Source organism: Macrobrachium rosenbergii, chromosome 43 (assembly GCF_040412425.1).
Source record: "Macrobrachium rosenbergii isolate ZJJX-2024 chromosome 43, ASM4041242v1, whole genome shotgun sequence".
Taxonomy (NCBI): domain Eukaryota; kingdom Metazoa; phylum Arthropoda; class Malacostraca; order Decapoda; family Palaemonidae; genus Macrobrachium; species Macrobrachium rosenbergii.
Window position 1 is genome coordinate 30345820 of NC_089783.1, and position 25133 is coordinate 30370952.

The following is a 25133-nucleotide window of genomic DNA, read 5'->3' on the forward strand; positions in this document are numbered from 1 at the left end:
GGCACCAAGGGCTAAATTGCCCATATAGAAATCCGTCTCTTAAAACAATTAATTTTTAGACCACCAGATCTCCAACCGTAGCCATAGTTTTTGTCGGTGTTGCCTTTTATCGAAATTATTGACAAATGCTCATGATGATTCCAGAGGGAAAAGAAGCTCTAAGAGAATGTTAGATTACTACTTCTGGAGAGGAATTAATTCATCACCAGACTTTCTTAATTTTTTTTCATTATCACATGCTGAAAGTCCTATTACCATCGTAAAAATCAGTGGAAGGAATATAAATAACTAATCCGAAGTCAACATATGAAAATTTAACGTGACCAGTGAAAAATGAATTACCCATGAGAATATCTGAAGATGTAAGGGAAAATTGAGCGTTAATTATGGGACAGAGGAAATGAAGATTGTTAATAACAGATGAAATAAGGACCAAGAGGAAAGTTCCCAAAACTATCACAAAAACGTCTCCTTGGCCATAAAGAACTAAGTCACTAATTTCTCAGAAATTGGTTCCGTCTTTTAGTTTGTCTGTTCGTCCGCACTTTTTCTGTCAGCTCTCAGATCTTAAAAACTACTGAGGCTAGAGGGCTGCAAATTGGTACGTTGACCATCCACCCTCCAGTCATCAACCATACCAAATTGCAGCCCTCTAGCCTCAGAAGTTTTTATTTTATTTAAGGTTAAATTTAGACATAATCGTACTTCTGGCACCGCTATAGGTACCAACAACAGAGGCCACCACCGGACCGTGTCTGAGTGTCATGGGCCGCGGCTAAGAGTTTCATGGGCCGTGGCTGAGGCCACCACCGGACCGTGGCTGAGTTCCATGGGCTGCAGCTAAGAGTTTCATGGACTGTGGCTGAAAGTTTCCTACAGCATTATACGCTGTACAGAAAGCTCTATTGTGCCGAAGAAACTTCGGCACAATTTTTACTTGTTTTATTTCTGTCTTTCATTTTACCCCTTCACTGCTCTCTCTCTCTCTCTCTCTCTCTCTCTCTCTCTCTCTCTCTCTCCTCTCTCCGTTGATGATACATCCAGCTCAGACCTTCTTAATGGACATTCTTGACTCTGCTTTGCGTAGCAAACTGTGGACGGTATTATAGTGGATCTTTACAGCACCCTCTTGTCCAGTAGATGCTGCAGTGCTCTGATGAAATGTTACATAAGAGTGTGATATAGTATAAGAATAATTCACTCCTCCTCCATTCCACTTGAGGTCAACCGTCTGATGTAGGTTCAGTTATTCTGAGCTAATGGCTGACGTGCGACCATTCAGAATGTGACACCGTTTTGTGAATTTTCCTAGATTTATGGCGCTGATGAACTCTTCACAATGTTATCTAAAGTACCCAGGTGTTATCTTTCTTCGTTGGGCGCTATGCCCCCAGCATGTAATGTTTAGAAAAGAGTGGTTCAGTTGTAAAATATATTGTTAAGAAATTACCCCTTTGAGAGAGAAAGAGATAGGGAGAGAGATCATGTCCGTCCCTGTAAGAGTCTACGTAACACCCGCCAGACCAGTCTGTCTCGCATTTATCTCTTAAGAACGGCGACTCTCCATCCTGGATTAACTTCCGCTTCACTGCGAGTCCTATAACACAACTTCTTTTAAATGGCGGCTGTATCGTAAGCTCCTACTATCCCTCTCATAATAAGTATTAGACTGTCCCTCCAACTACCCTTACGAAAAATTGATATACAGGCCAAATCCTTGAGGATAAAAACAAATGAAATAACGAATAATAATGCAAACATGGAAACAAAGATAATGAATAAAAACGAAGACTTTCGGTAATGAAGAAACAATAGCAACAAAATAGTTGGATAATAAAGAATAACAATAACAAAATAATTTGCATAATGAAGAAACAACATCACCAAAATGATTTGCATATAATGAAGAAACAACAACAACAAAATAATCTGCATAATGAAGAAACAGCGGCACCAAAACAAATTGGATTGTGAAGAAACAACGACAGCAAAACAGGGGAGTTTTATCAGCTGTACCCAAATTGCTAATTGCTGCAATCGATAATTAGACGTCCCGGGTGCTCTCCATTCCTCCGTATCCTCCTCAAGGTTCGTATATCATGTACTTCACGCTAAAATGCAATTTGAATCGACTAATTAAAGGACTTTCAGTACATTAAAGTTACGTTGGTCTGAAAATGAAGTGTTGTGCGAGGATGATCGAGGACGTAGGATGATCGAGGACGCAGGATGATCGAGGACGTAGCAAAATTCAAAATGATTAAAAGCCTGTTGATCTGAGGTATAGCGACGATAGGCACTTTTAACTTTCAAAAACCTAACTAAATAGTTTAATTAGATGCATATATATATCATAATTCGCTTGTTTTCAAGTTCACTTTATTTAAAAACACAAAACATCAGAGTGATATAACGCATCAAAATATTTCCCAAACTTTCGTTTGCAACGTTCACGGGAAAAAGATTATAAATAGAACAACTAAATCCATTTGACTTCAAAAATTCTTGAAACACTCTTTAAATCAGGGAAGCAGTCCATTTGATTTAATGATATTAACAAGAAAAAAAGCTAAAAAGAAATAGAACTTTATCAAGCCAAAATGTTCTATTTTCTCTGGGATCCCGAGAAGCAGCTTACAAGGACTTTTCGCAAAGTTCAGGACTTCCCAAGAAAGGACTCTCAGAACGCGCCCTTAAACCTTACTGCCTTTCCTTAAGGACCACATAAATGTTATCGTTGCCCTATGGTCAGCTTGGCAACTACAGACGGTGTTGTGCAACAAAGCCTTACGTGACCTTTTGCAACGCTGTGCAGTCTAACCTCTCACTCAAAGTCCTCCAAATACGTTCAGGGGACCTTGCTTTCGCTACAAGTCTGAAGACTCGGCTCGTCCCAACAAACGCCTTGAAATGTTACAAGATGATTTGAACAAACAAAGCAACACACAGAGGTAGCGAATTTACAAGGAGAGAGAGAGAGAGAGAGAGAGAGAGAGAGAGAGAGAGAGAGAGAGAGAGAGAGAGAGACAAGAAAATCTAGAGCCCTTTTCAGGCCTAAAGAGAGAGAGAGAGAGAGAGAGAGAGAGAGAGAGAGAGAGAGAGCACATTATCAGAGTATAAGTCAGAAAAGTCAAAGGCCCTTTTCAGGCCTAAAAAGAGAGAGAGAGAGAGAGAGAGAGAGAGAGAGAGAGAGAGAGAGAGAGAGAGAGAGAAGGAAAGGGACCACAAAAATATAAAGGAGACAAAAAAAAAAAAAAACTGACGAATTCACGCTTACAATCATCAAGATTACGTTGTTGTCTGGACTGACTTACGTGTGTTATGTGTGTGTGCTCCCGCGCCCGCGTAAGTGGTTGGGGCGGGGCGGGGGAGAGATGAGACATGGGATGTAGGGTTGATGCATCACGTTGTAAAACACACTACAGTTATTTCGTATTAGATAACGCGAACCGCATCTCGTAAAGCTGGTAATTTGAAAAACGTCTGCCTCAAGTGACCATTTCATTTATGATGGATGGGACCGCGCAGTTAATTAATATTTTCTGATTTTTAAGTGGCCTGTAATTAGAACGTTTTAGCGGAAAAGAACACAGAAATATTATGCCACAAGAGAGAGAGAGAGAGAGAGAGAGAGAGAGAGAGAGAGAGAGAGAATGTCTACAGTTCGAAATGTTTAGAATGTTTCAAATCAATATTATATTAGGAAAAACCCAGATGTACTTACACACTCCTGTTTATTCTTAGACAGAGGCAAGGCACAGACAGCAATTATAAGTATATTCATTGAATAAATGAAAGTTATACAAGAGTACTCGTCAAATACCAGACCCATGAACTCTTCTTTCGTCTATGTTTCCTGTGTTCTGTATCCTACGTCATCTGGAGCGAGCTAATAGCTGGTATCATCTATATATATATATATATATATATATATATATATATATATATATATATATATATATATATATATATATATACATATATATATATACAGGTAATATATATATATATATATATATATATATATATATATATATATATAGATCAGCCTTAATTGGAAAAAATATGTTTTCAACTTCATATGGTCTAAAATAACAAAGCACAGGTTTCTTATGAAAGATAAGTCGTATCATCTTACAGAAAATTTTTTTTTTTATCTTTACTGATATAAAGAAGAACCATACGTTAACTACCTCTTGACCGTCTGTTGCATAATTCACTGATTATCTAGAGACACTCCCAGTTTTACATCACGTGATTTAGATCAAAATAATCTTTAATCGCGGACAAAGAGGGCATAGTGTCATTCCGAGAGGTGACAGCCATTTAAATACATCTGCTATTTCTGGGCTAATTTTCCAACCAATATTGTTCTTTAGTCACTACAAGACTCCATCTGCAAGATGTCGTTTCTGTACCTCACCTCGTCGCAGTGGGAGGTAAGTTGAATTAAAGACATTTTAATTATTGGTATATATTTGTATCATTACCATGAAAAGAAATCCTGTCAGGCAGTCCAATATTTTGAAAACTGTGCGCTCACATTTACATGATGTATTCAAAATGTTTCTCGGACCACTGAAATATTTCCAAATGAGATCTTTGTAACCCATGCAGACAACCAAACCCGTAGCAGAACGTTGTGAATTTAAATTTTACTGGTTTATTCTTTTGCAGTGAGTTGCGTTTTTGTAAAATCAATCATATCTCCCCAGTCAGTGTTATGCACGTTGCTGTTAAAAACGAACAGTAAAAGAAAGCTAATACTTCTACTCTTAGTCTTCTAATACTTTGTATACACTACACTGCCATATTTAATACTACAGTATTTGAATTGTCATAAGGGATATAATGCACTCACGGGCCAAGCACAGGCCTACGAGGGCATGAAGTGTAGGCCTATTGATCCATTCTCTAGATACTTGTTACAATGGTAGCCTATGTGGCATAACTACAAATGACCACCAATTAGCACGCTTACAAAACAGCTGCAGCAGCATGGACAGCGGCATGCAACGCCTTCCTTGGAAACAGGGACGCGCGTGACCATCCATGTAAACCGACTGGGTAGAAATTAGTTGGGCAGTTATGAAAGAAAAAATAAAAAAGAAGAAGTGGTATAAGTACTTTTGCTGCTAATAGAGAAAAAAAAAAAATAATGTTTACGCAACCAAGAATTGTTACCATCTCCTTGCCATGACGAGCCAGTTTGAACCGGTTCAGCCGGCTATCTCTGGACAGATCTCGTTTCTAAGGAGAACACTAAGATAAAAATATTTCTGGTAATACTGTTGTTACCGCAATCGACGTTTTCAAATATTACTTTTATCTATAGTAAGTTTATTACCGTTAACACTTAAAATGTAAATGCCTTCTTATGAAACGAAGGGGGAGATAATTTTATCAAAACCCTCCTCCAAATACGGATCAAAAGTCAAAAACAAATGAAAGCTAAGAATGTGAAAAAAATATTTAAAGGTAGATAAATACTGCTAAATGGATTTCCTTGTGAAATAATAAGGAAACATGCATTTTTGGTTAAAAGCGGAGTAAATGTAGAGAGAAGATAAATCTGTAACAAGATTGGCAAGGGAGGGAACGTAGATATAGAGGGCGCTGAACAGACTTATGTTGAGATGACAGTTTATTTCCGAATTGTTGTAGTATAGGACTAAAGAAAGCACTGGGATGATCTTTCTTTCCTTTATTCAGAAACTAGAGTGTGAATTCTTAACTGTATAATGAGCAGAGTACAAAAAAGATCGAGGAATCAGGACACGGGGCTATGGTCAGGCGACGAAAATGAAGATGACATGAACCTTCGATAGAAATTATTATTAGACCTATGAACCTTCGATAGAAATTATTATTAGACCTTTGTACTAATTCTGTGACCGAAAATTTGTATGTTATGTTCTAATTGATGTATGTACCTTATTTATACAAGCGCTTTTGAATGTGCGTTGGGTTTGCCACTAACAGTCAATTACATTTTGGAATCAACGAATAACAGCGTTTGTCAGTTTGTATTCAAAAGAATATTATGCTGTCAGATTTACCTATGAAATTTCTTTCCAGACACACGTTACTAAAATTGCTCCTTCACCTGTACCATGCTTTAAATTTACGGGTAACATTTTAATTACTCTGTCTCTTAGAAAAATTTAAACAAACAAATCCCTCATATCAATTCGCACAAGAAATACAGCATGACGAGAGCTCTCTTGAGTGTGAACTTAGTATCTATGGAAACGCAGCAAACGACCTTACTTTGAGCAGTGGCGTAGCTAGGAGTCTGTCAGTGGTTGGGCACCTGGGGGGGCACAGCTGAATGTGGGGGGGCACTAGGCCTTGGAGGAATAATAAGATTATTCCTCAAGGCACTAGGCGAGCGGAGCGAACCTATACAGCTGGGGGGTTTTGTGGGGCGCTGTAAGCCCGCCAAGAAAATTTTGAAATGTGACCAATTTCAGAGGCATTCTGAAGCCATATGGGAAGGGTATTAGGGCATATTCTGAGACCAGCGGTGGATATTCAGGCATTATACAGGTATCTGTGATTCTGTTATATTGTATCAAGTAAAACAGCAATGTACAAAAATTTAAGTATACCTTAGTTTAACCAGACCACTGAGCTGATTAACAGCTCTCCTAGGGCTGGCCCGAAGGATTAGACTTATTTTACGTGTCTAAGAACCAATTGGTTACCTAATAACGGGACCTACAGCTTATTGTGAAATCCGAACCACATTATAGCGAGAAATGAATTTCTGTCACCAGAAATAAATTCCTCTTATTCTTCATTGGCCGGTCGGAGATTCGAACTCGCGGCCAGCAGAGTGCTAGCTGAGAACGGAACCCACTCGTCCAACGAGGAAGTAGAAATCAGGTACATTATAATTATACGTAATTACAGAATAGGAATTACAGATATGAAACTGAAAAACATAAAGTGAGCTATGCAAAACACATCAATACCTGTGCGTATAGAAATTGTAAAACGTAAGCATGGAAATACAAGAACAAAAAAATAGACTTTTTATAAGTCTGTTATGTAATAGGTACTCTTGATCAAAAATTAAATGGATGAACGAAATAATATATATATATATATATATATATATATATATATATATATATATATATATATATATATATATATATATATATATATATATATATATATATATATATATATATATTTAAAAAGTAACATAATTTGAAAAATTTGCTTGCTATACATTATATGTGATGAAGCAGCAGACTACTGCGACATGACTCATTTTAACAATATTCTCCTGTTCCTGTGATTTTCTGCAAACCTATCTACAAATTCATCTAAATCTAATCTTTTAACTTGCATATTTTCAATAGATAACACAGCATGGTTACTTAATCTATCATTGCCCATTGCATTTTTGAGAGCAGTCTTAATCAGAGAAGCTCTCTCTTCTGAAGCTGACGACACAGGTAACACTACAGAAGTTTTGGCTAGTCTGCAGAGTTCAGGAAATGCCTCCTCATATGGATTAAGAATTTTCAGTAAGTCTAACAACGATTTAGGCCTTTCAGTGTCACTTACCGTCCTTGCAGCGTCTTTCTAACGTTCGGTTTGCAGAGTACAGCTCATGCTTGAGATCTTCAGTGTTAGCATTATAGGAATGAATAAGTCCACACATTTTCTCGAAAGGTAAGAATTCCGTACTTTGTGGGTTAAGTGACTGTAATGCTTTCATAAGTGTGCAGGTTTCATTGCACCGCCTTTTCATTTCTGACAACATATGGTCTACAATAGGGCAAAATAAAAGTGAATTCGTGCTGAATCCTTAACACTGAGGTCAAAGTGTGTGCTTCCTGACTGTTTCCCAATAGAATCAACAACAACAAACTCCTGCAATTTTGTAGAAGTTCTACGTTTCCTTGATGGTCTACACTCTGAAGTATCAAAACCATGTGCTGTTGAACTCTTCTCCACCTCATCCCACAAAGGATCAAAAGAAGATGGATCTGAACGCATCTCTTCAAGCTGAACTGTTACAGTTTCAATTAATTCTACAGCTTTTACCAAGTCAAGGTTAGCTGACTGTAACAAATTTGATAACTGATTTATCTTACCAAGAATATATGTCACGATAACTAACCTCATAACAAAATGAGCATTTATTTGGCATATCAGTCCTCTTGCATCAATAGCCTTATCTGCATTGAAGTCATCTGTGAAATCTTCCAGAACACGTATCACAGCAGACAACCTATCTCTGATCACACCTGCAAGCCCATCGGGTATCTGAAAGTCGCTTTAGCTCTCTTGTTTGCTCATTGGGATACAGTTGCTCTTTTACATCTATTCACTTTGCATGGTCATAAGAACCACTAATGAATACATATAGTTTTTCCAACAAAGAGAAAAATTGTGAAGCGTCAGGTAAAGGTTTGATGATGTCGACAAGAACTAGATTTAGACGATGGGCATGACAGTGTACATAGAAAGCAAATGGTGCCTCTTGTTTTATGCGTGCTGCAACTCCTTTGTGTCTACACTCATAACTGAGGCACCATCATAACCTTGACCAACTAAATTGGCCTTGACGTCAATTTCATGTCTTTTTAGAACATCAAGTATTTCGTGAGTTATTGTATTTGCATCAAGGTGAAAAGCAGCTTTAAAGTCCAAGAAACTCTCATAGAGGTTTTCTTTGTAATAGTACCTGATAATGAGGGATAATTGTTCTGTTTTAGATACATCCTTAGCTTCATCATCTATGGAGAAAAATTTGGCTTCCTTCGCTTCATTTACAATTTCTGTCCCAATCATCTCAGCTAAAATACAAATTATTTCATTTTGTATCTCTGGGCATGTGTACTTGGCATTTTTTGGTCCACCCTCTGACCGATCTTTTACAATTGGATCATGACTGGCAACTAATTCTAAAATTTGCCTGACATTGCCTGGGTTGTCGGTCTCTTCTTCTCTATGGCCTCTCTGAGGGGTAACTGGTCTACTTTGTTTATGAAGAGGTGTGAAGGTGGTTTAAGAGTGTTACTAAATTAAATGAGCATGCATTTAAGAGACATATGATGTTGATTCCAAGCTGAGGGAAAGTATTTACTATATCTGAAACTATTTCGTCAATAGAGATGCCGTAGTGGGCCTGTGGCCAGTGGGTGGGCACAGGATTCTCGTGGCTGGGCACGTGCCCGCCCATGCCCACCCTTTAGCTACGCCACTGACTATGAGTCTTCCTATTTGGACCAGGCGAGTATGGAATTAAATATCAGAATAATTCTACATAACTGAGCATTTATTCAACAAGGCTAAAAACGTAAAATGTTCTTTATGTACTCCCGAGTGAAAAATCAAATTAAAATCCAGTGGTCTCAAGGCAGCGTCAGACATCTAAGCAAGTTTCAAAACAGCTGACGTTTGAATTTAATACTGATTTCATTACAAGTCCATGTTCCATGGACCCTCTCTGCTGAAGATGTCAGAATAATATATGTAACAGGATTTAAAGAATTTACTGCAATTCTTGGTATAGCCTTTAGTTAGGTACGAGTCAAATAAGTTTCATACATCTAAATTTTAGATTTTCAAAAAACAATAGGATTGATTTTTTTATGCATACTTTTTCAGCCAAGATTCAAAATGAAATAACACAGATTAAAATGGATCATTTTTCCTAAGTCATTCTGGGCTCAGTGAATTAACCCTCACTATTGTTTTCTTATAGAAACCTGCAAATTCTTAAAAGAGTAAGACAACCAACAAAATATTTCATGCAATTCAGGAAATATTTTTCAAATTTTAATAACTTCATGTGGGATCTTATCATTCAACTCGCAATTATCATGTAAATGACATTCACGCATTCATTTTTCGTCTGTCTTTATTCGTACTTTGTTTTTAGTAATTTTGTCTGAACATTGAGATTCGAACTTTGCTTAGTCGTAACTAAATAGGTCTCTCAAAAATTTCATTAGCAAACTTCTGAACCTGGGCATGAAAATGTGACGTACAAAAGGTTACTCATGATATATTAAGATCTTAGGGAATTTTGACTACATCCAACAATGATATCAAAGACTTGCTTTTTAGTTTTCTGTAAAAGAAAACTATTGTGCCGGCTTTGTCTGTCCGTCCGTAATTTATTCTGTCTGCACTTTTTTCTGTCCGCACTTTTTCTGTCCGTAGAGGGCTGCAAATTGGTATGTTGATCATCCACCCTCAAACATACCAAATTGCAGCCCTCTAGCCTCCGTAGTTTTTGTTTTATTTAAGGTTAAAGTTAGCCATAATCATGCTTCTGGCAACGATATAGGATAGGCCGTGGTCAAAGATTCATGGGCCGCGGCTCACGCAGCATTACACCGAGACCACCGAAAGAAAGATCTATTTTCGGTGGCCTTGATTATACGCTGTAGCGGCTGTACAGAAAGAGCCTTCAGCGCATTCTTTACTTGTTATTTTTTCCTTACTAAAACTTCGTGTCATTCTTGACCGTGAGCTCATTTTGAAAGGTGAATTCCATTCACACATCTCGAGCAAATTCAGTTCTAGAAAGAAAGAAAAAGAACTCGATCAATCAATCAATCAAGATGAGTAATAGAAAAAAAAGCAAAAGGAAGGCAGAATTCTTCTTCTTCATAGCTGTAAGTGCAAGCAGTGTCTCCTTTGGAAGATGCTAAATTATCGCTCCTTTGCTCGAACACGGAGAGCGTCAGCAGTCTGACCACGGCCATTGTTTGCAATTTGAAGCTTGGGGTCAGGCCAAGGGCATATATATATATAAGCTATGGGGCAGAGATTACCCCGCTGTTGGCGTTAGGACATTACAGAGGAAGGCCAGTGCCATCTCAGGTAGGGCTTTGTGGGTAAGAGGGTCTTCCCACAGGATTACGTTTCCGTACGTATAACTTCTTATAGTGAAGAATACTTCTTGCCCCTCATTCGGTTTTTATTTAATTTCTTCTTCTTATTTGTTTCCAATTGGCTGCAGATTTCATCTTCTTTCTCGTTTGTATCACTACAAAAAGTGTTACCGAATGGCTTTTATCATGTCTGAATGTTTGTGGGTGTAGAGTCTGTTTAAAGTTTTTCTTTTTTTTTACTTTTCCATAGATGTTATTAACTTTCACTTCAGCTTATACTGAAATAGATTTGTGATAATTATATGTGAATAAATACAATTATATTCAAACACGTACGTATACAGGTGTGTATATATGTATATACAGGGTATGTATATATATATATATATATATATATATATATATATATATATATATATATATATATATATATATATATATATATATACTGTATGTATATATATGTGTGTGTGTGTGTAGAATCTACCGTCCCTTTTTGCCAGATAAGTATGTGATTATGTTAGCCACAATGTCTTCTTAACTTCTCGAATTCTTCACACTTTTTTGGATATGCTTGTCAGTACAAAGCCTTAGATCTAAATGCAAGAATATGAAGTAATTCTGACGTCTATCGCAAGATTCGAACCTCCATCCGGAGTATCAGGACGAACGCGGATTCGAATCCTACCACGGACTTCAGAATTACTCTATATTCTTGCATTTGGATCTAAGGCTTCGTAGTGACAAGTGTATCCAGGAAGTGTGAAGAATTCGAGAAGTAAGAAGACAGTGCACCTACTAAAATTACACACACACACACACACACACACACACACACACACACACACACACACACACACACACACACACACACACACACATATATATATATATATATATATATATATATATATATATATATATTCATAAATATTACTTCATAAATATCGTTTAATATCAAAGCCACTGTACCGTAGGAATAACTTTCGCCCAGTGGGAATTATAATTGATAAATGCTTCGTTCCTGGCATGATTCGACCAGAGGTCTGGTTTAGGAACATCGATTGACAGTGGCTTACACCACCTGGCTCAGTTATAATTATCCTTGAGTTTAAATTATTCCCAAGGGATAGTGAACTGATTAGTAAATGATATTTGTGCGTACACACACACACACACACACACACACACACACACACATATATATATATATATATATATATATATATATATATATATATATATATATATATATATATATATATACATATATATATATAATTTCTGTTCCCGAATCACCACATCCATAAAAACGTTCACATAAATTTTCCCAATTATAGCACTATTCCTCCTATTTGAGTGCACTGTGACCTTAGCCCAGTGATCTTATCACACTTCCTGTTTTCTTTTACAAGACAACAAAAAATTCAGTCTGTTTACTTTCTAGCCAACCAGTAGGCGAGATAAATCGCTAGTGTCCTACTGAGACAGAAACACGATGCAAAGTAATATAACGTGATGTTTTTTCCTTTCCCAAAGGTTGCTTCGCATTCCACGGTAACTGTGAAGCACTGATTCTGGGTAACGTCTATATTTAAGGATGAAAGAACATTCTTTAGTGTCGCTTGCTGGTTAACGAGCGCGAAGCGTCTGTACATCTCTCTTGTGCCTTACAAAGTGATACGTCCATTTGACTTTTGTTCCCTAACGAAAGTCCACAGGCAACAAAATCGAGTTTGCTGATCTATCGCATTTTTTAGGGTGTTTATTCATCAGTCATTATGTCCATTACACGAAAGCTTCTCATTGTATTCGTCTTTTGTTAACGTGAGCAGAGGGGATATTAGACTATTCATTATGGTATTTAATATCATTACCTTCTAAATGTCATATTCTTTCATGTAAATTAAATGTTTGCACTTGTAGTGTAGCATATCCTGTACAACGAGTAATAACATTGCCTATATCTTTCGTTCTATTACAACAGTCTTCGGCAAAATCACGAACTCTGCTCCCCCTTGCGTTTTCCAGCTCTATTTCTGTCCTTCAGGTTTGGTCAAGATGAATTTATTCCGTTAATTTCAGCGGTGGATATCAACGTAAAAACGGAGTTATGGTTTAACTTTGGAAATGGAAGTTCTAGATTCCCAGGATGAAAGAAGTAAAATATATAGTATTAAATCTTTTCTGCTTTTCAGATTCTTCGGTTATTGCTGCCGATGAACCTAGATGTTGCATATGCAAATTAATAAAAATTCATTTTCAATTTTCAGAAATTATTCGGGGAGAAATGCGGACTTCACTTCACCTGACGTAAAAAGTGTCTTGCACGGATGTGAATAATTTCCAGTGACGACTGAACCTAAAAAAAAAAAAATATGTTAGCAAATTTTGTATATGTGTAAAACTAAAAAAAAAGAAAAAAACTTTGCTTTTCCTCTTGTTGTATAAAAATTGTATAAGTTAAACACTGAAAAAGGCCCAGTTTTGGCATATCTCTTGCTGAACGACCATTGTATCTCTTTTTGTCGAACAGGTCCCAGCGATGGACGTCTCAGACAGCATCGAGGATGTCTTCACCGAAATTGGCTTCGGGAGATGGCAGGTCATGGTTTTAATGGTAGCTTTTCTGTGTAAGTACGATTGATAAATTTCCCTTTGAAGATATCAGTCTTTTGATGTGCTAAACCATAATTCTATTGAAGATTATATAGATGTGATTTTGCGTCTGTTAGAGATATATTTCAGCAGTATTCTTATTAAAGTGTTACGTACACAAAGAATTCAACATTTCCGGCAAACAATCTAATCTATCGTAAATGAAAGCCACTTGTAACCTGGGCAGTTAGTGATGTAGATTTTTGCATTGGAGTACTATTAGCATTATATTGCATTCTTATGATTTACCACAATGCATATGTTCATTAAATGTTCAATTGCAAATTTCTTTCGTTATGCGCAGCTCAACTCGTCTGTCCCATCCAGCAACTCGGATCAACAGTGCTGAGCGCCCCCGTTGCGTTCCGATGTACCTCGTCCGATGACGTCATAGATACAGTGGACCAGATCTTCAGGTAAGAAGAGTATACGAAATCTTTCTTTGTCTGGCCTTGGGCTATCAAAAAGGAAAGGTAGAAATGCGCTTATCTGATAGCTAAGTGGATTATTATTATTATTATTATTATTATTATTATTATTATTATTATTATTATTATTATTATTATTATTATTATTAAAGTAGGTTAACCAGACCACTGAGCCTGACTTTCAGCTCTCATAGGGCTGGCCGGCTAAGTGGATTAAGTCACTGACATCCGGTCCCAAACACAAAAAGGCATATGTTCGGATCTTGGTCAGGGTAGGTCTAACTCTTGTGTGCAGTTCATTATCAGAGTCAGTTATTCCCAAGTTGTAGTGAATTTTATACCAAGGCTTTATCTGTTGGTTAATCTTTTTCAAGTACGAAAATTATATATATATATATATATATATATATATATATATATATATATATATATATATATATATATATATATATATATATATATATATAGATAGATAGATAGATAGATAGATAGATAGATATATAAACTTGAAGTTTTTATAGGGTGCAGAAATGTATTCTTAATGATTTATTATATATAATATTAATTGCATGCCCACAGTAAATTTCAAAAATACCACACTATGTAAACTCTTATGAAGTTTAATTATATACTACTACGTAGTCATAGAGTCTTCATGCTCACCTTTCTATACATCATTTGTACAGATAATGAAATTCACACTGGAAAACTCCGTGCTAAAAAATCTTGGTTTTCTGTCCGTAGGATAACTTTGATTTCGATAGCTTCATTATAATGTTTACTTTAAACCTGTTAGTCAATATATGTGGCAAGATATGGAAGCCCCTTTAAGTGAAATATGTTTCAGAAAAGAACTTAACATTACGTGAATTCTGAAGGACCTGGATTTCTATTGAATGAGTATAAAACAAAGTAATTACTCAATAATAATTACATCAAATGGAAATACATGTTGCTATTATTATTATTATTATTATTATTATTATTATTATTATTATTATTATTATTATTATTATTATTATTATTATTACTATTCTAAACGAAATTGGAGAAGTCGAACATCCTTCGGACACCTGTGTCCCACCTGCTGATATGTTAAAGGGGAAAAAATATTTGTTGGTGCTTCGAACGTCAGTCACAACTAAAGTGAAGAAAGAAATAAGGTGTAGCGGTGTCTTGACTTTGGGATGGGTGTTCTCCACAGGCACTGTATGAATGTAACCGAAAGGGACCCGTTCCAAAGAAACATTCTCACAATACTACTACTACTAACAAGGGGCGGGAACTACACACAAGAAGATGAAGTGGTGTTACTGTGGCTTATTGTTATTAAGTCTCAACAAGGGAAGTCCTAATCTCTCTCTCTCTCTCTCTCTCTCTCTCTCTCTCTCTCTCTCTCTCTCTCTCTCTCTCTATATATATATATATATATATATATATATATATATATATATATATATATATATATATATCTTCTTTATATATATATATATATATGTGTGTGTGTGTATGTATGTATGTATATATATATGGAGGCACTGAAGTCCCAAAGAAAATAAAAGGCAGTTCGCAATTTTCTTAAGGATTTTTGAGGCTTCTGAGAAAAGTATTTACAAAAGGAAACAGAATAAGTAGCATATGTGACCAGTTATACACACACACACATATATGCGTGTGAGTGTGTGTGTGTGTGTGTGTGTCTGTGTAATTGGTCACATACGCTACTTATTCTTTTCCTTTTGTAAATATTTTTCTCAGAAGCCTCAAAAATCCCAAAGAAAATTACGAATTGCTTTTTATTTCATTTATGATTTCAGTGCTTCCATTGGAAAGCATATTCAAAACTAATAGAAAATAGAGACGTTAAGAGACCATCGTGGCCATTACTATATATATATACAGTATATATATATATATATATATATATATATATATATATATATATATATATATATATACCTGCATATGGATATATAAAATTACATCTAGGTTTTGAGGTAATCGAAAATTAATAATATATACTTACATATATATGAAGAACAGTATTTAATAATAAGTACTACACTCGTGCACAAATTCTCAGTCGATACACATACACCTGTCCTCATTACAAGGTGAATATCCTTCTATTGCTCATTCTCAGAAATGACAACAACAGCTGGGCAGCCGAGACAGGTGAAGTAACGGGGTATCCTAGCCAGTGCCTGGACAACGTCGCGTTTCTGGGGAACTATTCCATCTCGAGCTCTGGTGTTTACAAGAACAGCCTGAAGAAGCACACCACTGGTCTTCCCTCGTGCCCTGAGGTGGAATACGACTCCTCGCTCTTCCAGTCGACGGTGATAACGGAGGTATGTAAAGGATTATGATCACTCCTAAATTACATGTGGCTTGTGGTAAAATTACTGTCAAAGTCGAGGCGTCTCTTTTGCATAATCCTGCGGAGAAACTGGTAGGTAATTACATAAGGAAGCAAGCAAACGGGAACATAAACACAATCGCCTGTACCAGAAGGCAGAATTTCTCTGAATGTTTAGGAACACGTTGGAATGCAAGCAATAGCTGTGACATTCAACCCAATTTTCAGATGGATACATAATTAAGTACATTTAACCACACACTTTTCAGGATTTCAGTCGTTTGATATTAAACGAGTATTTCCTTTACTTTTCAGTACTTTGAAAGGGCAGAAGATATTCATTAAGAGCAGTAAGAAGTTTCCTTATACTAATTCTAACAGGAAATTGTTTGACGATCGCTGAGAGAGCAGATTAAGATTAGAAAGAAATGTCTATTTTTCAGTCATCAAATGCCAACCAGCACCTTACGTTCGACTTGATCTACATCTAAAAGTATTGCTGCTGTTCTCATCTGTCTTGATTAGTTTCCTGCTCTTTATGACGTTATGAAAAATTCCGTCATTTCGTTTGTGGATACTTTTTTTTCAGACATTTTATGCGGCTTCTGTATTTTTTAACCAACTTGCAAATTGACATTCAGTCTATAGCATTTTAATAATTTTGCTTCTAGACCCAATTTCTGTTATATTATGGTTTGTTTCATTTATTTGTTGATCTATTTCCCCCTCCCCTTGCTTTTTTTTTCTTGGTGATGCTTCATTTTTTAACTGTTCTTTTCATGTGCAATTACTCAAACAGCTGTTTCCGCATAACGTGGCTAAAGCATCAACTCCATCCGTTCTTTTGTTCATCTGTTTCTTTCTGCTTAATTGTCTATTCCAGTTCCTAATGTATTTTCTTTTTGATATTCACTTGCGAACCCAAGAAAGAGTTGTGCTTAAACAGCATTTTCTTCCCCAGTGGGATTTGATATGTGAGAGATCAACGCTTCGGCCTCTGTTCCAAATGATGTACTCTGTAGGAGCCATTCTGGGAAGCCTGTACTGCGGACAACTGAGTGATTGGTAAGTTCCACTTTTAAAGTCTGATAAAGCTGGCTGTCAGCCATAATGGTTTCGAGAAAATCTTACAATATTATTATTATTATTATTATTATTATTATTATTATTATTATTATTATTATTATTATTATTAAGGAATCCTTCTGCAATCTCTTCGCGCACCAGCATTAAATCGATTGTCATCGCAGGTCAATCTACAGTATTTAAGGAACCATTAAAGTAACTTCAGATACCTACTGACGATATAATTGACCTCGTCTTAGTGCCTATTGTGGCACTGTCATCTCTCTTCACTGCCTGATGTATCGATGTACTTCATTTCCCTTCTTGTTAATCCATCTACTTATTTGCCGACCTTTCTGTTCACGACACAGGTTAGGTCGCAAGAGGGCGATTCAAGTTGGCGGCTTGATATCCATTATAGGGTCCTTGGGCACCGCTCTAGCTCCTTGGTATCCCGTCGTGATTTGCGCAAAGATCCTCTGCGGCATGGGTACCATCGTCCTTTATTTCCCAACATTTACCATGTGTAAGGAAATTTCTCTTGGTACCCAAAGCTCAATCTCCAACTCACAGCTACGTTTGGTTAATTTTTGGTAGAACAGACCTGGTATCCCATTGCTAAAATAAAAGGTATATTTATTGGTCAGCAATTAGCCGGATAAAGAGCTTGAAATTAACCATGGTGAAAGAGAAATAAATAGAATGGCCTATTTATTCTTTGTATGAATTGAAGTTAGTATATTTTGTGAAAAAAAAAAAAATAAATAAATCGTCCCTAGTTTGACGAACTGGCGTAAGCCATTTTTACCTCATTCTGAGAAAATAGGCTTCAAATATTTTTATATTATTCATAGCCTCTAATTAGCTCATCTTTTGAGGAAATTTGGTTTGAAAATATGACAACACAAACAGCTGAAGTTTTTTATATTACAGAGTGTCAAAAACTGAGATACTTTGGCTGGAAATCTCAGAAGCTTAAAAAAAAAATGGGATGCGCCAGTTCGTCAAAACAGAGATGAAATGTTTCATCATCAGTTAAAACTTAACCCCAATATTTCCTATCGCATAATTAGTCATTTTTAACAATTTATTGAAATTTGACGAGGGAAAGTATATCAGACACGACTTCTTATATCACTGCTTTCTCTCTACATTTCTCCCTTTCCTTCTCTCCAGTGTCTGAAATCTGCCCCTCCCATCGACGCACTGTCGTCACCATGGCGCCGGGCATCTCTTACTTCGTTTCTCTGAGCATCGTGGGAGGGGTAGCTTACCTGATACCCCACTGGAGGAAGCTGCTTCTCGTCTGCACTTCGCCTCTGTTCCTTCTGATTCCTCTGACTTTGTGAGTATTTATATTTTTTGTGATATCAAATAGAGTAACTTCCATATATATATATATATATATATATATATATATATATATATATATATATATATATATATATATATATTATCTATCATGTGCCTTTTCCCTTGAGGAATGGACAGTGGTGTAGGGGCTACAGTGTTAGCCTTCCCATTTTCATCATGTTTTGGGATACGGCTGTTAGCGCCATGCCCCTCTCCACGTTGGTAACGCTCCGCTTCAGTCGACTAACTACTTGATTCATTGTGGAAGTTATCGTAAACCGAACGCCGGGCCTCTCACTGGTGAGACTATCATCCTAACCACTGGCCCATGAATACCCAATACTTTATATATTGCGCTTATTAAGTGCAAGTTATCTCTACAGTGACTCTTGGGTTTTCTGTGTTTAATTACTGATATCGTTATTCCATTTTTTTTAACTATGTTTTTACCTATTAATTTTCTTTGTTTTTTTTAAACAATCTGATTTTGTCTTTTAATGCTATGCTCTATTCGAAATGGGAAAACAGTTTCTACCTTAAAGAGGTGCGTTCATCCTCATTTTTCGTTCTCAAGCATAGTATATTAGCTCACGAAGAACAGATGCTCTGGCCCCATATAGAAGTTATTTTCATTGAATTACCTAATTTTCGTTTAAAGGGCCATAACTAGGTCTCTAGCACTGGGCTATTTCCAACTGCATTCATTCGTTCTAACTTAAACGTGCATAACTAGGTCTCTAACAGCAGACTATTTTTATCCGGATTAGTTTAAAGGCCAATAATTAAGTATCTAAAAGAAGAAACGACTAACGTTTATCATCACATCTCATAGTCCTTGCAATGAAAATGATCGCAGTATTTTCGACTGAATGAATTTCTGAAGCTTTATTGTGTAAAATCAAAACTATTTGTTTCCCTGGTTCTGTAGTTATAGCATGTAAGCCCAAGGTTATCTTCACTATACCAGAAAGTCTCTAGTCACATTATAGTTAGCTAAGATTTAGCAGACACGAAGAACAACCAACCGGAACTCATAGGACCGGCTATAAAACAAAAATGTGACTGTTAAAAAGAACAGAAGCTGTTTGCAGAAAGTTCCAAATACTATTTATGGCGAATTCTTAATCAATACGCGCAATATGCGATCCTTCTTTTCCTTTTTTTTTTTTATCTGTAAGAGTAACGGGCTTCATTACCGTTTGCAGCTTGATCGACGAATCTCCACGCTGGCTTTTGCAAAGAGGAAGAACGGCAGAAGCAGTTGCACTCCTGAAGAAGGCTGCTGCTCAGAACAAGAGGACCTTCAGCTCCTTGAACGCGTCATTCCTCGACAAGCTAAGTCATGTGAGTTCTAGATAAAGTCCTGCGTCGCTGTTGAAGTCAATTGAAAGGGAGTCACCTAGCACTCTGAAGGCCACGTCATCTTTCAAAAGCCCTCTGGAAATCATCACTCTCTGAAACGTCTTATTCACTAAAACTTCCTTTAAGACATTTGGTCCTATTTTCGATTGCGTTATAGTAACATCAGTTTGATAAAAGCCGGTCAGTTTATTTCATGCAAGGGAAGACTACAAAAAAAATCCTGTAACTTAACTTTCATAACATGCCTTCGAAAGGTAAAAAGAATTTTCCCATCAAGTTTAGCATCTATAACAGAAACCTGAATAGTTTCAGCCCACTCCTTTCAAGAAAAATGACTAAAGTTTTTATTATTCTTTAATGACTGCAGAAGTGTAAGCCCACTCTTTCAAGAAGAATTACTAAAATCATCATTTTTTTATTATTCTTTAATGATTGCAGAAGTGTAAGCCCACTCTTTCAAGAAGAATTACTAAAATCATCATTTTTTTATTATTCTTTAATGATTGCAGAAGTGAAAGCCTACTCTTTCAAGAAGAATTACTAAAATCATCATTTTTTTTTATTGTTCTTTAATGACTGTAGAAGTGAAAGGTCTCATATATTCCATCAGATGAAAGAGGACATCAACATATCGAAAACGGGAGACCTTGAAAAAGGACAGGAAAACGGGAAAGAAACTGGAAATGACGACCTCCAGAGCCAGGGGATGCTGCAGATGATGTGGCTCTGTTTCTCATCCCCTGGAATGAGAGCCATCATGCTCGTGACACCCCTTTTGTGGCTTCTCAAACGAGCTCTGTACATCGGCATCATTCTCAACGCTAATAATTTCACCAGGTGAATAAGCTAGAGAGAGAGAGAGAGAGAGAGAGAGAGAGAGAGAGAGAGAGAGAGAGAGAGAGAGAGAGAGAGAGAGATTCTGTGCATATTGTCGTAAAGTTCTCCATAGATTACAAATCTTGGCCCTAAGTCAAAACTCTCGAGAAAAACAATGCTGGTAGAATAAGTGTCTGTGATTATTATTATTATTATTATTATTATTATTATTATTATTATTATTATTATTATTATTATTATTATTATTATTATTTTATTTCAGTTCAAATCCATTCGAGTACGTAGCAATGTCAGGAGCCATGGGAGTAACAGGATGCCTCCTTTCGATACCCTTGGGCATCAAGTTATCCAGAAGAGTTTTCATGGCGGGAACCCTATCCATTGGGGCATACTTCTCTTGCTCGAGTTGCCCATACCCGCAGGTAATTTTGGTTGCAGGTGTCATTTATCTTGAATAATCTCCTTATATTTTTCTTTGGGCTAGGCTTATATATACAGTGTATATATATATATATATATATATATATATATATATATATATATATATATATATATATATATATATATATATATATATATATATATATATATATATATATATATATTATTATTTTTTTAGTATTGTTTCCCAAGAAAAGAAAGGGCAACGATCAGCGCCACACTCACATTTAAACTTCTGGCGGAAACTTCCACGACACTAGCCACTGCTTACACCTGCATAGAAGGTTCACCAATATTGTCAAACCCCCTACATTCCTTCTTTAACTGTATCTAAACACATTCGTATATGAGCATTTATCAAATACGTACCACCTACCTCTGTGCTGACGACACTGACAATTAGTTTTTTTTAAATCAAGAATTCCAAAACTCTTGGGAAAACCTAAATTTAAGTAGGCCTCAACCATTTTAAGTAAGGCCCACCTGCTCCTTATTAACCTATTTCTCATTCTAAATATTTTCATTTATAGGTAGTTAATGATCATGTTATCTCATTTACAGCTGTTCAGCTAGTCTAAATAAATTTTAGGATTTCCGTAACAAATGTTTGCTTTGCTTCAGAAACTTTACACATATGTACAAGCAATGATAACTGTTGCTTAACAGACTCATTTCTGTGAATTGTCGTTGCAGAAAACACTTGTGAAGATCAATCCCTCCTTGGAGGACCCAAACAGTCATCTTTTTTACATTAAAGTCTGGACTCTTTCCTACTGAAATAAATCTTGCAAGTTTAGAGTTTACGATGGAGTTTTGTTTTAATCATTGCAATACTATTCTTTTTCCCATCTCGGCACAGTCTATCAATACTAATAATCATCCAGCGAATTTCAGAGAGGAAAAAATCATTCCTGTGTTTATTCTTCTTTCAGAACTCTGGTGGGCCAAGTGGGCGCTGGTACTGACAGCTTTCTGCCTTGTATGCGGTGCTTTCCAGGTTGGTCAATCGCACGTTGGCTCTACATTTTCTAAGGAGCCTCGTTTAGTTCATAGATTAAATGCTTCAGGTGCTTCCATCTTCAATTATGAGCTACAGATTAATTTTGTAATGATAGTAATTTGAAAGCAGAGTTTTGGTACTCGTCACACGAAGTTATTCAGAAATGGATGAAGGAACTTTATCCATTTCCTTTACTGTATTTTCCTGATTCATTCATAAATACTTTATCTTAACGTTTCGTAATATTTGGTGAACGGTTCCCTTCCGTCACCTCTTAGCCTTTGTATGTATGTACTTCATGTACGTATGCAAGTACAAATATTTCTATTATTTGTCTACTATATTCCTTAACTGCACCTTTCAGGTAAACTACATCTACGCAGCCGAACTGTTCCCAACGATTATCAGGACTCGAGGGTTCTCGTATACGAACGTCATCGGATCCGTGGGCGAGATGATCATTCCTCTAGTTACCGATATAGCGGTAGGTACCTCACCGTGAGGAAAACGTGAGCAGATGAGAAAAAGTATAAGAGATTTTGTGGCGTACGGGAGGAATTGGAAAGTGTGTACGTTTGCTATCTAATGGTAACGAGAAAGTTGGAGGACGATGGAGTACGTACACGATGGAGTACGTACACGATGGAGTACGTACGGACACTTTTAGAATGTATTTCTCTTTACAAGATTTGAGTGCCGGTACAAAGAAACAAATGAATGGGAAGCAAGTGGAACCCCAGAGGTTTTAAAATGACAGTTAACGCCATTTGCTATCGGCAAGTCACTGGGAAACTCTCAGATATATGCCTTGGGTGATTTGGGATAATTTACATCATTCAATATTTATTCAGTTATTTAGGAAATATAATTCTGATTAATATTCCATGAGATTTGTCCCTTTAGGGATCTCAAAAGCGAGAAGGTCGGCTAGAGAGAGAGAGAGAGAGAGAGAGAGAGAGAGAGAGAGAGAGAGAGAGAGAGAGAGAGAGAGAGAGAGAGAGAGAGAGAGCGATTAATCCTGATAAATGGCCATGAGCAAATGAACTCTAAGTGAGGTCAAAACATCTCCAGTTTTTCTAGAAAGTAAACACATTCATTCAACCTCCTCTTCTTTGCAGGCTCAGTACTGCTCCTGGGCACCGAGCGTCACCTTCAGCATAGCAGGGATACTCGGCAGCCTCCTTCTACCTTTCTTACCGGAAACGAAGGATAGACCGATGCCAGAGACCTTGCAGGATGTAGAGGATAGGTACTGGTACGAATATAAAGGACTTCCAAGGGATTCTGAGATGCCAAAGAATGCCAAGACAGTCAATGATTCAAAGGAGAAGACAAAACCTGTTTTTGTATGAACTTCGTGAATGCATTTTGGGTGATTTTTTTTATTATTTTTTTATTATTTTTTTGCGAAACACACACTGATTCAGGTCGCTACCAAATATATTGTTGTGTAATGGTGGCTGAAGAGTGGCTGTTGTAGATGTAACAGACTACTTTAGTTGCAAGGTGGCGTTGTAAATCATCGTTATTAGTCAAGATAATTTTGACGTAAATTGTTGCAATTTGACAAACAAGGACAAGAACTATATTGCTTTTTCACAAAGATTTATTATTTTGAAAAGTAGAGGTGTGAGATTTTTGCATTTTCATAGAGTATATGTATCAATTTCTGATAGGAATTTCTTGAATTTTAGGCAAAATATTTTAGGATTAACTGAGTGGCATGTGCCTTCTTTATACCTTCTGAAAACATCCCTTCCTCGGGGAAAGCATGATATGTACTTAGGAGCAACAGAAATAATTTATAAATACATAGTTTACGTGGAATATTTTTGACACAGAGATGACGACTGAATAGGTAATACGTGATTGGTGGACCCCATTATGACTTCTGTGAAGTCTACTTGCCCTTTGATCACGAAGACTCGTCATTTCGGAAGACTAAGCGGCAAGAAACAATACTAATTTTTAATGTGTAGCCTACGGACTTCTACATGAGTGTATATGGGTGCAGAGAGAGAAAGACTAACGATGTATATTAAATAAACCTAATTTTGTAGTAACAGTTTTCATTTCCTGCTTATACAGCCCTTCACTTGTTTTCAGAATTCGAAAACTTAATTTGACCTCAGGAAAATAAAATTCTAAATACTAAGTAACACCAATTTTCAGAGTACATAAATACTTGCTTTAGGTTAGTTTATTTCTTTTAATCCAATATGATCATTAGGGATTTAGATTTCTTCATGATTAAGGACGAGACTGACAAGCTAGAAGAACTGGCATTTTTTATAGGCTACTTACAAAACAAAAAGTATGAAGAGAAATTCATTATATTTTGAGTACTGATTTTCCCGTATGAAACTAAGAAAACCCTAGCTCTAAAACGAATTAAAATACGGAATGTGTCTTTATCTTGCGTTACCCATCATCAAGCATCGTATTATCAGAGACCTTATAAGGTCTCTGATATTATTTTAGCCTAGCTTGATTACCGTTTTCTTTTATCATGCTGTGCTCTGATTCATGTTTGAAACACAGACTAAACTAAATTTGGTCTGGGCCAGGTTTATTCCCCGGAACCCTATTGTGGAAAACTCGGAACTCACGGAACCCTCAATAACTTTCTTATTTGCAAATATATTTTTTATATTAAAGCGTTTTTGAAAATTTAATGTTATCAGCTTTAATTTGATGTATAATTTGTTGGTTTTTATACGTAAATGGCCTTTTAAGCCCCAATAATAATTAGCTCATGTCGA

General features: G+C 36.4%; 2 protein-coding genes across 2 annotated transcripts in view; one reads left to right on the plus strand and one right to left on the minus strand.

Annotated features, from left to right (window-relative positions):
* The window catches only part of LOC136828736 (uncharacterized), a 116851-nt gene that overhangs the window by 49641 nt on the left and 42077 nt on the right, over nt 1–25133 (minus strand). The window lies entirely within an intron of this gene.
* On the plus strand, nt 4296–23864 carry LOC136829077 (organic cation transporter protein-like). The gene is made up of 13 exons (XM_067087458.1): nt 4296–4439; nt 13405–13501; nt 13831–13942; nt 16098–16305; nt 17275–17378; nt 17750–17904; nt 18555–18723; nt 19937–20075; nt 20704–20930; nt 21193–21352; nt 22231–22368; nt 22736–22855; nt 23490–23864. Exons 1-13 carry the CDS (start codon nt 4404–4406, stop codon nt 23721–23723), a joined length of 1899 nt encoding a protein of 632 aa, XP_066943559.1. The 5' UTR covers nt 4296–4403; the 3' UTR covers nt 23724–23864.

What these genes read in the sequence shown, in the direction of transcription:
- LOC136829077 (XM_067087458.1), top strand. Translation starts at nt 4,404, where the DNA reads ATGTCGTTTCTGTACCTCACCTCGTCGCAGTGGGAG. An exon ending in TCACCTCGTCGCAGTGGGAG is followed by an intron (nt 4,440 to 13,404) that starts GTAAGTTGAATT and finishes TTTGTCGAACAG; the next exon opens with GTCCCAGCGATGGACGTCTC. An exon ending in CTTCTGATTCCTCTGACTTT is followed by an intron (nt 18,724 to 19,936) that starts GTGAGTATTTAT and finishes TACCGTTTGCAG; the next exon opens with CTTGATCGACGAATCTCCAC.